The sequence below is a fragment of the Lineus longissimus genome, chromosome 19 (assembly GCF_910592395.1).
Source record: "Lineus longissimus chromosome 19, tnLinLong1.2, whole genome shotgun sequence".
Taxonomy (NCBI): Eukaryota; Metazoa; Nemertea; class Pilidiophora; order Heteronemertea; family Lineidae; genus Lineus; species Lineus longissimus.
This window is the reverse complement of record NC_088326.1, coordinates 5,560,358-5,575,155: the sequence shown is the minus strand read 5'-3', so window position 1 is coordinate 5,575,155 and position 14,798 is coordinate 5,560,358. Positions and strand designations below refer to the sequence as shown.

The window sequence follows — 14,798 nt, the reverse complement described above, 5'->3', positions numbered from 1 at the left end:
GACATCGAATTTCGATTTGATCGCGGGCGCCCTGTGCGTACAGATCCATGCTTTTGATGACGCCAGTCAATAGTGCAGTGCGTTGGGGACTGTAGCTTTTCTAAGGCAAGGGGACCATTTCAGTTTGGTTGGGTCCAGGAGTAAGGTAGTCAGTCAAAAGGCACTAGAGAAAAAAACAATTCCACAGTTGGAATTATCAGTGATGGTACTCAGTACTAAGTATGTGGACAATCTAGTAAACGTTTTGGGAACTGATAATCCGCAGTTGGACTTGAATTATTTGACAGATTCAGAGATCAGTCTCTTCTGGTTGAACTCTGACAAGGACATCAACCAAAGTAAAGGCGATCTGGGAGAAATCGGATTTCGCGAACTGGAGGCACGTAAATGACTCTGAAAACCCGGCAGATTTAGTCTCCCGCGAAAAACAGAGACACCACTAAGATCGTCGCAATTGTGGAAATCAGGTCCCAGGTGGTTGACAGATTGTGATGTTTGGAATCCTTGGGAATCGGACACAGGCGTGGAAACTATGGTTGCTGCACCCACGGGTTCAAAGGACATCAGCAAACTCATTGATGCAAAGCGCTTAATCAGTAGTTTCGAGCGATTGTTACGTGTTACGGTCCAGTCAATGAATAATAAGAGGCCCAAGGGCCTGGCACTCAGCCGATATTTTGTCCATACCAGATACGGTACCAGTATAATACAACATATTTTTGACGTGGCAATGCGGTGAGATGCGACCAGCTTAATTGGCTTGTGTGACCATTGTGAAGGCTCAAAAGTCTTCGCTTGATCTCTTAAACCGTGTGAGGTGTTGGAACTGACGTCAAGACGCAGTGGTTGACGTGATGCTGGGCCCCTTTATGACGTCATGGCTTTGAGACGGACATGACGTCATGCTCCTAGGGAGCATGGCGGCAAAGTTGCGCGGAATGGCGGGGAGGCGCGCCATGTGGGTTATGCCAGGGGTGGTGTGAACGGTTTCGCAGGAGTTCTCATCAGACACTTATAAAGGCGATATTGATCAAGATGGGTTGGCCCTGCAGAGGCGGGCCGTGGACTGTTGATAGAAAAATGTTCCTATCCTAGATGTGCGGCTGTGGGGAGTAAAAGGCCGCATATCCAGTTGACCTGTAGGTATTTTACACGTCGGACACTCTGGGACCGGAATGGTCCCGATATTAGTTCCAGGGGTCAATAGCTTGACGGATAGCCTGTCCTGAGTGGATAGGATGTGACATGGAGTGTGTCGGGATACGGTTTAAGTAATGCTGCCCCTGTCTTTGGAGTAAGACTGGGGGAACCCTGTAGAGTACACATAGGGAAAAGTTGTTAAAAGACGTGGCAATGTATGTGTACAGTACATACTAGTCTAGGACATTGAGTCCCAGCGGAGCTGCAGTGCGCAATCTATGGATCCATCTGATTTCGATGGTGTCCCTGAGTACAGCACTTTGGGGCGATTCTGGGTGGGCGTGGATGAAGGACAGGATTGATATGGACACATCATCAATGCCTGCGTGGTTATGGCTGGTGAAGTGCCGGCCGATGGTGTCATCTTTGTTGCCCTTGGAGATATTGTAAAAGTGTTTTACAAATCTGTCCATGAGGCGGAGCTTGGTTTGACCAACGTATTGTTGGTTGCATCTTTTGCATGTGATGTAGTAAATGAGGTTACTGCTTTTGCATGTGATGTGCTTCATGGCCGTGTATGAGCGCGTGGTAGTTGTGCTGCCGATCCTTCCTGTCAGGTTGAGTTTAGGGCAGTAACGACAAGAGGTGTTGGCTCTTGGCAATTCCACAGTTGGAATTATCAGTGATGGTACTCAGTACTAAGTATGTGGACAATCTAGTAAACGTTTTGGGAACTGATAATCCGCAGTTGGACTTGAATTATTTGACATATTCAGAGATCAGTCTCTTCTGGTTGAACTCTGACAAGGACATCAACCAAAGTAAAGGCGATCTGGGAGAAATCGGATTTCGCGAACTGGAGGCACGTAAATGACTCTGAAAACCCGGCAGATTTAGTCTCCCGCGAAAAACAGAGACACCACTAAGATCGTCGCAATTGTGGAAATCAGGTCCCAGGTGGTTGACAGATTGTGATGTTTGGAATCCTTGGGAATCGGACACAGGCGTGGAAACTATGGTTGCTGCACCCACGGGTTCAAAGGACATCAGCAAACTCATTGATGCAAAGCGCTTAATCAGTAGTTTCGAGCGATTGTTACGTGTTACGGTCCAGTCAATGAATAATAAGAGGCCCAAGGGCCTGGCACTCAGCCGATATTTTGTCCATACCAGATACGGTACCAGTATAATACAACATGGTGGACAAACTATATAGGAGTGCAACGTGCCAAAAAGCAACCCCATCGGAGGCATTTGGATGTTAAATTAACGTGATCATCAGGTTTATTACACCACATGTAGCTGAAACATTGTTTTAAGTTGCTAAATCACCTGCAATATATCTATTCATCTTAAAAGCCAAGATCTCAAACTCTAATTTGTTCAATGGCAATTGGATGGAATGCCATGATCAGTAGCAGCAGTGTATGACCGTACACTGCTGTCAATAGTCATAAAGTTGACAGAATGTTACACCTAAAAAAAGAAATTCAAATCGACTAATTAGATACTGGTGAGTCGCTGTTTGTGAATTTTTTAGACTTAACCTCTTGTTATAGTCATCATCATACCTACGGGATCCAAGATGGAGATGAAAAAGTGCCAAATTCCACAGCATGTACAATCAACTGCCTTTGTTTAATACAATAACCACCTAGACTAATGGTCTTTCGAATACAAAGTAATGCCACACAAACATGACAGAAGGATGATGCATGATGATGGTGTAGCGCATTGCTTGAACAGGCTGATGATAGCCAGCAGCACAAGGCATCAAAGGCCTTTTCGACGTGTTCATATAAGGCCGAAGTTACATAGGCCTCATTCGTTCATTTACCATGAGTCACTTTCCGGGTTTTTCTTTCATTCCTCGGTGAATGCACGCCACAAGGCCGTGCATTCACAGGGGAAAGAAAGCAAAAGGGAAAAATGAGTCCTGGGAAATGAACGAATGAGGTCTGTGTAACTTCGGCCTAAGGGTCATTAATAAATTAATGCCACAGAGAAGGATGATGAATGATGATGGTTGAGCCTATAGCGCAAGGTCAACCGGATGCAATCTGTGCCCATCCAGAAACAAATCTGAAGGAACATCCATGGAACTCATTCCATGGAGACACTTCCCGAAGCACAGTAACTTAAAAGTTGAAATATCTGGGTCCTACGGTTACAAAACGTGCGCCCCATGTTGACAGATGGACGGACGGACAGACGGCACGACTGACTGACAGACAGAATCTAAATAGCTATTCTACCAGCTCGCTGACTTCATCAGCTGAGCTAAAAATACATTGATGATTCACCTTCAAACAGTTTGGAGCACCGGTGACATACATGTATATGCATGTTATCTCTCTGTTATTGACTGTCATACAGTCTCTATAGAACCATGTACCATATTAATCCGTCAGAAGACAATATAGGGGCGGACACTTTTTCCAGGGGGACATTTTTTAGGTCTACATTGGCATGAAGATTTGGGTGGGTGGCTGGAAGGATCCACACATTCAGCAAGCTTAGGAACACCACTTTAGTTATCTAGGATACGCTCATTTTCTTCAGGTAGAAGTTAGGCATCAAAGGGAGTTTTCGCAAAACCTCCGAAAGGCCAACGTGAACGCCTATCTCATTGTTATACCTCCTGATGACGAGTCGAACATTGGGACAGGGGTACACGTGGACGTTTCGGGTGCTTTGCGAAAAACCCCTAATGTATTCCCTTGACGTGTTTGAGAAAGAACAACGCGAAGACGAAAATGAAAAATTAATTATGGTTTATATACAGCTAAAAATCACAGTTCGAGTCTGCAGTAGTGGTTTTAGTATTTGAGAGTACTTAACAAAATGGAGTAACCATGAAAAAGTGAATATTATTACTATACCATGCAACAAAACCGGCTATGAGCTGAAATATAACGCAGCTTAATTGATTCTTCCGTAAATATGGCCCTCAAGTGGAGAAGTATAGCTCAAACTCGGGCTAAAGCTTATGATTATGATAAATATCAGATTTACAACTCCTGAAGCAACCGTTTTCCTGCTCGACTTCATCTAGGTCTCTCCATTAGGATTGATTCATAACCTCGTCTAGACGCCTTTCTACTGATCTGTCTATTCAAGCCACGACCATTAAAACGATGTTTGAAGAAACCGTCGACATTCCGTCGAGGTCAAACCATATCTACCATGGTGGTGCCAAGAATCACTTCCAGTACATGTACCACCCACTGGTCCCGAAAGAGGGTCAAACGTTATTCACAAGGCGAGCATGGTTTGCGTGAACTAGTCAGTATCAAGACGGGATTAAATTTCCCCTTCAATTCAGCTACGTGGTTGGATCGAATCAAGAAAACAAGCTTCTACATATTGTAGCAAGCATTTATGATTGATTGTAGAGCTACCGAAATTTAGCCTTCTGTCTCGTCACACTTAAGGGAGACTGTCTTTCTCCTCACACACTGCATGCCTTATCGCCAAAAAGCTATGCATGGTGAAAGTAATTCTGGCGCACTGCAGTCAACAGTTTCTTATTTTAGAGGCGTGAATTGAACAGCCAAATGTTCATTCATATTGATTGCCTCGAACTCATTGATTTTTGCAGGTTGTGGTAAGTTGATTGACAATGGCATTGGGAAGAGTACATTCACCAGTGGTTACTGAGTGGTGGATCAACCCCTGTGTAGGCAGGCATAAAAGGATAGCATGGATTAAGTTTAATTTATACGAGGCTGTCGTTCTAACCCTTTAGAAATAGAATCGACACAATACCCAAGGTCATGAGATTATGTCATGGCCTTCAGGCAACTTGGGTGTCGCCCATCAATTGTTCATCCCGAAACGATATTAAAAGGCTTCGAACGACAATGCACATAATATCGACGGAGGCTAGCTCGCATATTCAGCCCATAGATAGGTCATCTAGAGTATTATCGATACAAAATATTTCTTTTCACCAATTTAACTATTCATTTATGAACCTCAGACTTAACTCGGAAGGTAAAAAGACCTTGGGGAACCTGTCCGAGTAATTCTTATATGGCAAGGACATGCCGAGTTTACAAGAGCATTTTTGAATGAGTAGTCTCATTAGTAATACCAAGCATAGATTAGTTTATCCATACTTGTTAATATATAATGAGTATTGCATAATCCTGCGTATCTTAACGCGACATCTACCTTTAAAAGAATGTAACGTCAAAGATTTACATGATTTCGAAACAGAGCGTGCTCTCGATTTTAAAACTCGTCAAAAGTTCCTGATGGCCATCGCTGGTAAGTTTCCGCAAGTTGACACTATCTAACCATCCACTCATTCCGAGCGTTGAGACACGTGTGGCCCAAGAAAAAACACGGACAGATGCTAGTTAACTCAGTCTGAGAGTCTTAGTTAACCAGCATTACTTTGACATTCTTGTACATGAAGTGTCCAATCGCTTTGTCTCTTGCTTTTAACGAGAGCATGCATAACTGACCAAACTATAGACTTACTGCTACCACTACATTTGTACTACCTGCAGTGTGGTTATACACTGCATCTACTACCTATCGCACAAGCTGCAAACTCCGCACTGTCCACATTTCACAGAGAACACGAGTCCAAAAACACATACGATGCGAGTTTGGAACAACAGACGGAAAATGTCACAAACATACTTAAATACGGCTTTCTCCACTACACCTTAGTAACATCGGCTAAGCCTGGGTTTCTAAGTTGAAAGGGCGGGGGGGGGGGGGCGTTTCTACCAAATACAATGGCAGTACATGGTAAATTCCGAAGACGAGAGTGCCAGTTAAAAGGTATTTAAATTCCAAGTCAATTTTATAAACAACCCCAAGGATTTGACTACACCTTAGATTTGCTTGGGGGCAACTATGAATTCCACTTGTCTAATGGATATATTCAAGTGTCCGGTTAATATATATCTATTTGTATTCTGATACATTTAGTGCAAAGTGTTTCCAGTCAAGTTTACCCAGTGATGATGGTCAAATATGATATGGTTCATGTATATAAGTTTAGAAAGAACACGGTCCTTTTTAACGCGATGTTTTTCGATCAAATGATGGATGGGACAGAGCGGAATGTGCCCTCGTATACAATGTCATATACACCCTTAACGGACAAGCCAGGTAAAGACCAACACTAACTATACCACTACCTCTCAGAATAGAAAGTCATCATGGAGTTTGGACAGAGTCCTAGAAACAGCTCAAGAGAAACGTGAAAACGATTATATAATTGAGCTGATGATAATATAACATATCAGATATGCAAACCAACTCTGAAAAAATATGAAAGTTTATACACGAATGCTGATGATGTACACGTATGCCCATACATTCAATATATCTACTGCTTCGAACTGACGCCCATTGACATAAACGGGTGAGGATGTTACTATGTTCCATGGTAAGAATAACCATTGACCAATGAACTGGAAGCATGCTCTTATTGGTGTTTGTAGTACTCATTGGAGAGAACCATAGTTGACCATTTCGCAACATTATGATCTTAGGTGTCAGTACAGCACTAACCCCAATGAAATTAAAACCGGCAGTATTTTGTCAAGATTAGTAGAATAATATCAAACAGGGCAAACACCCTTACTATGAATGCCAGTCTCGGTGAATTTATTCGCTGACCACATATACTGTGTTAATGTGTAAATACGGTCGAGGTGTCTATTTTTTGGTCACGTACAAGTTCTGTAACTATGCCTTCCAGTGTTTTTACTGTCACCAGACCAGTATACTGCCTTCCAGATGTTGCCGTAAAGCGGGACGACTTCAGATCGAAAGGGGGGTAACTTTGATTGACAAAAACTAATTAGTAAGTTCCCGGTTTAGCTGATGGAATATCATACATCGCCCAAAAAAACAGCACTCTATCTCATCACCTGCATCGTGGCAAAACGAGTGTTGATATTTCTTCAAGTAAGCTAGAATTATATTGTTTTGGCCACATCCGTCGAATGTGTACAGATATTCACAAAAATTATTATTTAGGACAAAAATCAACCCGCTTAACAAAACTCTTGTAAAACATGCATTGAGAGATATTACGTGTGCCACCATTTGACATGTTTGAGGTCGATCATTTGCATTCATTTTATATGCATAATACACACAAGAAACAAAATAGTATACACTCATTTCTCTCGTATAGGCAAATCGCTAGGACAAAAGCTTAGTTCACACACGGGCATATAGGAGGCGTGAAATACATAATTTCGTACAAATACTTGCCAAGTGACGCTCACATTATCTATAACCTCAACGTCTAAGAGAGAACAGGCGTCAAAGCTCTAGATAGTGTGACGGACATATACTTATTTACAAATCTGACAAAAATACCTGTTCAGCTTTCAAACCAGAACAGAGACATTTACCAGTTCAGACCACGCAATGCCCCCACTTTGCCATTTGCAAAAAAACAGGTAGCCATCTCTATTTCTAGAGCAGTCCAAATCACGTTTAAGGAACTGATACCGACTGGAGTCATTGGTCTTCTCACCCGAACCGCGAGGGTGGAGCTAAAATGTAGACCAAAACTGAGGCGGCACGTCAGAATGGGAATTGCCTGTCAGTTTATAGGGGTCTGGATAACCGTGTTGAGACTGGTCTAGAAATAAAGGTACTTTTCATTGATTCCTTGTTGCATAAAGCCAAGTGAGGTATTAGGTATAGGTAAAACAAAAACGGAACTATCGTTCTTATAGCCTAACGTTCAACGATTTGTACATGAAAACATTCTATAGTATGGTTTAATTTAGCTTTGCCCTTATCTGGTAAGCTACCAATGCAATATTAATGGTATCCAACGAATTGACATTTAATGTAGCGCTTCCATCTAAGGAAATCTCTCATCAAACCTAACTCACTGACTTGAGTGTACACCTAACTTACTTCATAGTCTAGCATTTTCGAAAATAAAACTTGTTCCAAGAAATCATGGCCAGGCATCAGAAGGTTGCCGAATTTGCACGCTACATGTATTAAGCTACATTGTATGGATCACGACACGGGCAACTTACCAGGGCCAAGTTAATGTCGCGTTGAAACTCAGCATATAGAATATAGTATTGTACATGTACATTTCCTAAAAAACGAAAGAGGCAATGAGTCACATACCTACAGCGCGGGTATTCGAAAACACTGGATCACTGGACTGCTGTAATAACTGGATTGTGACTCATTGATCACCAACCATCGCCTGGATAGATTGCCCAATTCCCAAATCCCTAACGTTCCCATCATCAGCTTCAAGCGCACACACTGGTACCTCAGTCTCAGACTTTCCACAAGAGACACCGCCAGGCTATTTACCAGCAGTTCTATTTGAACTACAAAGTTTATAAAATGTACGTACTGTAGATGACGAACTTCCTAAGTCAATAATATTGACATATTTTGTGAATTATTATGGGAGCCTTATCATACGAAAACTCAGAATACACATTCAAAATTCAAAAAGAGCCACTTCCAAATTCCAAATTCAACATCGAATTTTGAAATGAGCAAAAAGTGCCACTTCTAAAGTCAAAATTCAATATTGAATAAGCCCAGAGTGCTCATTCAAAATTCAAAATTCAATCTGGATTCTGAAGTGGTGGAACCCAAATAACTAGCCAATCAGATCCTGCGTATATTGACGCTTTTGCAAATGATTACTGAGGTGACATACTTGAATTAAAAGTGTAATGAAGGCTTATTTCTAACAATTTAAACCGTAATTAAATCTATAATTACTGAGTTCCTCACTCTACAGGTTAGTCTAAGTATTCACCGGTGCTGGGAAAATGGTACCCGGAAATACATGTAAATCATTTCTACGTTTTCATATAACTGAAAATCATTGTTATGCTTTGCTATCTCACAGGCATAAAACAAACTTCTCTGTTTTTTACTCTTGTACGATTGGTCAAAGCGTCAAGATACGCAGGATCTGATTGGCTAATAATTAGGGTTCCACCACCTCAGAATTGAATGTTGAATGTTGAATTATGAATTTGAATGAGCATTCTGGGCATTCGTATTATCATGTTCTTGAGTCGGTACATTCTATAGACAGTAATGATGAGTAGAAATGACAGATTGAGGCTGAGTATTGCAACACACGGTAGACACCGGAAGGCTCCGCAACAGCACACTACAGTACAGCATGCAGTACCAGCTACAGCAGCTGCGCCTGCGTATCTAGGTCAGGCGGTGGTGATCCAAGAGTCAAAATCCACTGAAGCATGCAATCCAGCGATCGGCAAGCTCAAATACCCCTAAAGCGAGGACAATGTGCTTCTGACTAAAGTTTATTGAGATGGATCTTGTAGTTCATCTGCAATCTAGATGTACAATCGATGAGTATTTCTTAAAGACAGCTAAATGATCGAGAAAGTTCGAAAATACGAGAGTGCTGAATAATATCGTATAGCAGAGCATGAGTATACAAACAGACAGCTACATGTATTTATGCGAAAACGTAATGCCATGACATAAACCCGAACCCGAAATGACAATTACTTCCAACGTTATCAACCGAGGTAAAGGAGTGGTACAATGTACACCTCGGAGCTGTGAACATGTGCCTGTATAATCGACTTAGCTGTCGGAGTCGATTTTTCTAACGTTTGCCAACCTGTCGTGGGTTTACTGGAGGAAAATCTCCAGTGCAATATGGCAGACGATACTGTATATATGTTGTTTGTTGTAACGACAAACTGCGCGATACACTACTGTTTCGATGGCATAAACAAAGGCAGCTGTGCTCTGTAGACAAACAGGACAGCTCATTTGATTGAACAAAACACACGGTTCGACTGGCACCGTGTCAAGAAGCGGTTGGTTGAGGAACATGGACTTACACAAGATGGTACTCTTGAGATGTACATACACTTAACAACATACTGTCTATGTTGCGCAATCCAATGAATAGCAGATAGAATCGGCATTGAAGACGTGACTGTAGCAATTAATGACACAGAATAGGCATTAAAAACAAGTGTTCTAAGAAGTGTGACATATTAAATTTTACAGATTACGATGTCAAACAGTTTTCTGTTACTGAGTTCGCACTTGCCCTCGGGCGTCATTCTCAAATGAATATTACATTATCAGGACATGTGAGCGTTTTTGCGTGCCACTACGGTTGGGTGTCAGTCATGTGAATTAGCCTGGTGACTTGTCTTTGGCCAGAGAGAGAAGTCAATTTCAAGCTTATGTCATTATCAAAGGAATATTACATTGTCAGGACATGAGCGCTTTCTCGCGTATCACTACGATTGGGCGTCAATTTGCTAAACTAGCCTGGCGACTTTGTCTTCGGCCAGAGAGAGCGAACGGATGTTGAATCAATCATCTCAACCAGACCCAGGGAAGAAGTGGGTTTCCTCGCGCGTGACCAACAATTTAAATATCGTTCACCAAACCAGTGCCAGACAAGAACATTTATAAATTAACTGTTTTGACTCATGCATCCTAATCGATGATTTTCAAAATACTGCCAAAAACCCTTCACGGTTACGACTACAAACAAACGACGACTACATCGTATCAATCTACTCTGCTACATTGTAATAAACAATATACCGTACGATCGGTTTACACTGGCACGGATGTACATATTAAGTATACGTATCATATGCACTGGATATCTTTCGATAAACATATTCCACAACTACAAGGCACGTATGTTCCTTGATATAGAGCTAGTGTTTCCGTGCCTGCAACGCCCTCTTTTTCAGAGGTTCTACACTGTCACTAGTATAGAATGTTAATTTTGTAAACCCAAGCATAAACAAAATATACACAAAAACAGCTAGTGTATATCTAACTTATGCGCATCGGTGTACCAAACATGTACATTCATGCCTATATATACACAGTACATCGAGTACCTAAATTGTATACATGTGCACGTACATTATTTTGTTTTGATCCGTAGAAAATTATAACTTTTATGTGGTATATGTATATCTCAACGCAACTTCATGACTGTACAAGTATAAACATATTTACATAACAAACTTGTTTTACCAACCAACACGCGCATCATAACAAAACATTTCTAACCTACATGTACATCTACGCTAATCTATTGCAAATCTCTATCGACCAATCAGTGACCTTCATTACAATCTTGCACAATTTGCCATTAACATTTTGGTATCTACCTAAATAAATGTCCAACTACATGTACTACTAGCTGGATTATGTAACTGGTTATCCACTTTCAAAAGCCACATGGAATGAGGAAGAAATTCCGTCTCTGTAGCAGACGATGACAATAAAGCGATAGAGCAGGTGTGCATTTTTCAAAGCGTTTTTCAACTTGACTTGATGACGTCATCAAGCGGAGAAACAATCATCATGTTCTCGTACTCGGATCAAGAACTGAACCTCTCTATTCTAAAATGGATCACCGAGAGAGGATTCACATCAACATGGCCTGAATAGCAGCACAATAAGTGACGTGTCGACAATTTGTCCCAGATTGATTTTTTTACAGAACCAATTAATCAAAAGCCAAACCAAAAGGCGTTGTAAGTAGGACTAAACCATGTAAACTACACTCACATTCTGTTTGTGCACTTATAATCTTCACCATTTAGGTTTTAAATCACTCTATTTCTTGACACAGATATACATCAAGTTGGTCTCATGATCAAAGGCACATTGTTACCAAAACAGCACTAAATAATACATCCACCTTTTGATGACAAATGTTATTTTCTACTCAGTTTTCGAGTGTTGCCCCAGCGACCCCTTCTTCTATCCAAAGGAGCTTACTCTAAATCGATGGAACAAGTACGATTCTCCTGTGATATCGTTTCATAAGTTTGTTTTCCTTTGTGTGCAATATTGAGTTGAGAGCGAGATGCGAAAAAAATAATTCGCGATTTGATATGATATTGCACAATATCTGAGTTTTAAAGAATGAACCAATGTTCAATCCGAGTATAGAAGTTTAAAATGTTCCAGGTCAAAATGTCCTGGAAAAATTGACTCTTTTAAGTGCTTTGATATCAGAGCTATTGGCAGTCATGGCCTCTATAGAGCTATAAACCATTATCCCTTAGTGTAGATTTTTCTAGGGACGGACACTTCTTCCAGGGGGACATTTTCTCCTCTACACTGAGTCAAAAATCTTCATAAAATTCTTAGTTAAGATCCTGTTCAGTTTTCTATGGCAGTGTACAACCTGCAACAAATAACCTGTCATATCTTTAAAAGATTATCATAAGATTCTGAGTGAAGATCTCAACTAAGAATCTTCAAAGAACCTCACAAGTTTCTTGTAAAAATGTATGACTGCATGAACACAAAACTGAACTTAATCTTATCTAAGAATCCAATCAGGACTTTTGACCAGGGATGCCTAACAGCATGGCGTTTGACTCTAATGTAGGTCAAGTAATCAATGATCCGGGTATAGCCTGATCTACCAATATAGTCAATAGATGCATTTCTGTGGCTTCAAGCTGCGTGCTGTCAGCCACATTGGTTTACAAAGTAATATACTGCCAAATGATAAGCCATATCGAGAACTTCAAATAACATAACAAATTATACACATTAAAGAACGACATCATGTTTTTCTTAGAAAAGACAACCATGCATATTAAAGTTCTTTACAACATACAGATGCCAGTTGGAAATGCATACATTTATCTTCTTGTCATAACCAAAACTAAACATCTGTATATAGTTCTTACGATTTAACCAGTTAGAGGTGAGCAAAACATTGAGGTCACTCATTAATCCACTCTCAACCCGTTCTACATTCTGTAGGCTAAACTATATGTTATACCTAGTCTTGAACTCTCGAGATCGACTGAGAGTGCGTTTTGGTGTTTTCTTGGCATGGTCATTCCCGAAGTAAACAAACTGTAAAATCAGACAAGAGGCATCACGACTTGATAGGTTGCAGCGTTATTATGTAGGCCTGCTAGTGTACATGTAGCAGCCTTAAATGTTTCATCCCAAAATATGGTGAAAGGGGACGTAAATAATGTCCCTTCCATACGGATATAAATGCATAACAGAATACTTTGTCCCCGTGACACTCTATCTTAGGACATTTAAAACTGTTACCCCTGTTCCGGGCCTGACTCTCACGGCCATGATTATGATAATGTCCCACAGCAGAACAAAATGGTAGGGTGTCAATGAAAAACGATAGTGCATGTAGTTTAACAAAAAACCTAACAGATGGCACTGCCGTACCCAAGAAGATCGTTGTAGACGGCATACACTTTCTTGCATGAGCCAAAGCAGGATGGTTTCTATGGCAACAAGAAGGAAGACGGTAGAAAACACTAGAATAACCAAGTCGGCGCATTGAAGAAACCTGATGTAAAGATATGTTTACAACAACTCGAGCCTCATACATGATGCGCGACGAGTCCAGGATAGATTGCAGGGTGACCTCGACCATTGGGGAGTTTTTTTTTTGCAAATCCGCCGAAACGCCAAAGTGAACGCCTATCTCATTTGTTGACGTCCTGGTAACGAAAACGAACAATGGGACAGGCGTTCACGTAGACGTCGGGGGCTTTGACTTGAGAGAAAATGTAGCACAACACGAATCGTGCTTCGAACGGACTATCAAAAAAGCTTCAAGGATATTTTTTGAAATCCCCTTTTCATAGCCAGTTTAAGCTTTACCATGACCCAACATCAGTAGGAGTGCTCCTTCAGGCATTAGGCGGAAAAGTACAACGATGCTCAAGATTTTGATTTGTAAATCTGAAGAAAATACTACTCAATTTACAAGCTTAATATACTTAGGTCTACTGCCGCTTCGTTGGTCAACCAGGGAGAAACTGATGAGCCCTCTGTTTGACGTTTTGTCGAAAGAAAGTTGTTCAGTGCTGTCTACAATTTTTCATACAAAAGAAATGCTAAATAACATTAGGTACAAAGATAGGAATGATACAAGTTAAGGGTAATGCACCACGAAAATAGATCACGGAGTTGTAGGTAAAAATCTCGAGGAAACTGTGTGATCTGCCATTTAGACTGATCTTTCTAATCATGTGTCCAACCAATGGCGTCTTACTCAATCTCTTCTCATACAGTTATCATAACGCAATCCCATGCTGTTCCTCAACCACTTGTTGCAGCACCTCAAATACCCGTATAGTACGAAGTGATATTTCTCAACTCTCCCAGTGCATCCAAGTGCAGATATGACTGTATCCATTTTAGAACGTGCTTGTCACTGCTTGCTTTAGCTGGAACCTACTATCGAAATCAAGGAACACGAAAGTTGAAATTCGAAACTATTAGTCGAAATCAACTGTTGCATAATTCTGATTTACGAATATATACATGGGTCAAATGTCTGACCCAGAGCAATGTTGATTAACTGAACAAGGGGAAACATCCAAAACTTTCATAAATCATCGGTGAAATTCTCATTCGATATTTCATATTCAATCCGATAAAACGAGTCACTAGGCTAAGTCACGTGCAGAACGAGGGACATCTGGCCAATCACGTTATCAATATGTAAATTAGGCATCATGCGCATCCAAATCTCGTTGGTTGCTTGCACCCGTGTCAGGCTGGCGTCATTGCTTGTTACCATCTCCTTGTTTTACTTGCATCATTCTAATAAACTCTGAGTAGAAAAAGAAGAGAGAAAGCATGTCAGATATTTC

The 14,798-nt window shown here is 41.0% G+C and overlaps 1 protein-coding gene across 10 annotated transcripts in view; it reads right to left on the bottom strand.

The window, feature by feature from the left end:
• Positions 1–3,897: 3,897 nt before the first annotated feature.
• The window catches only part of LOC135503125 (calmodulin-beta-like), an 82,875-nt gene continuing 71,974 nt past the window's right edge, over positions 3,898–14,798 (bottom strand). For all 10 annotated transcript variants that reach the window (XM_064796499.1, XM_064796500.1, XM_064796498.1 and 7 more), the window contains one exon: positions 3,898–14,758. In XM_064796499.1, the coding sequence (XP_064652569.1) occupies positions 14,709–14,758 (50 nt within the window). In that variant the 3' untranslated portion in view covers positions 3,898–14,708. The remainder of the gene's footprint in view (positions 14,759–14,798) is intronic.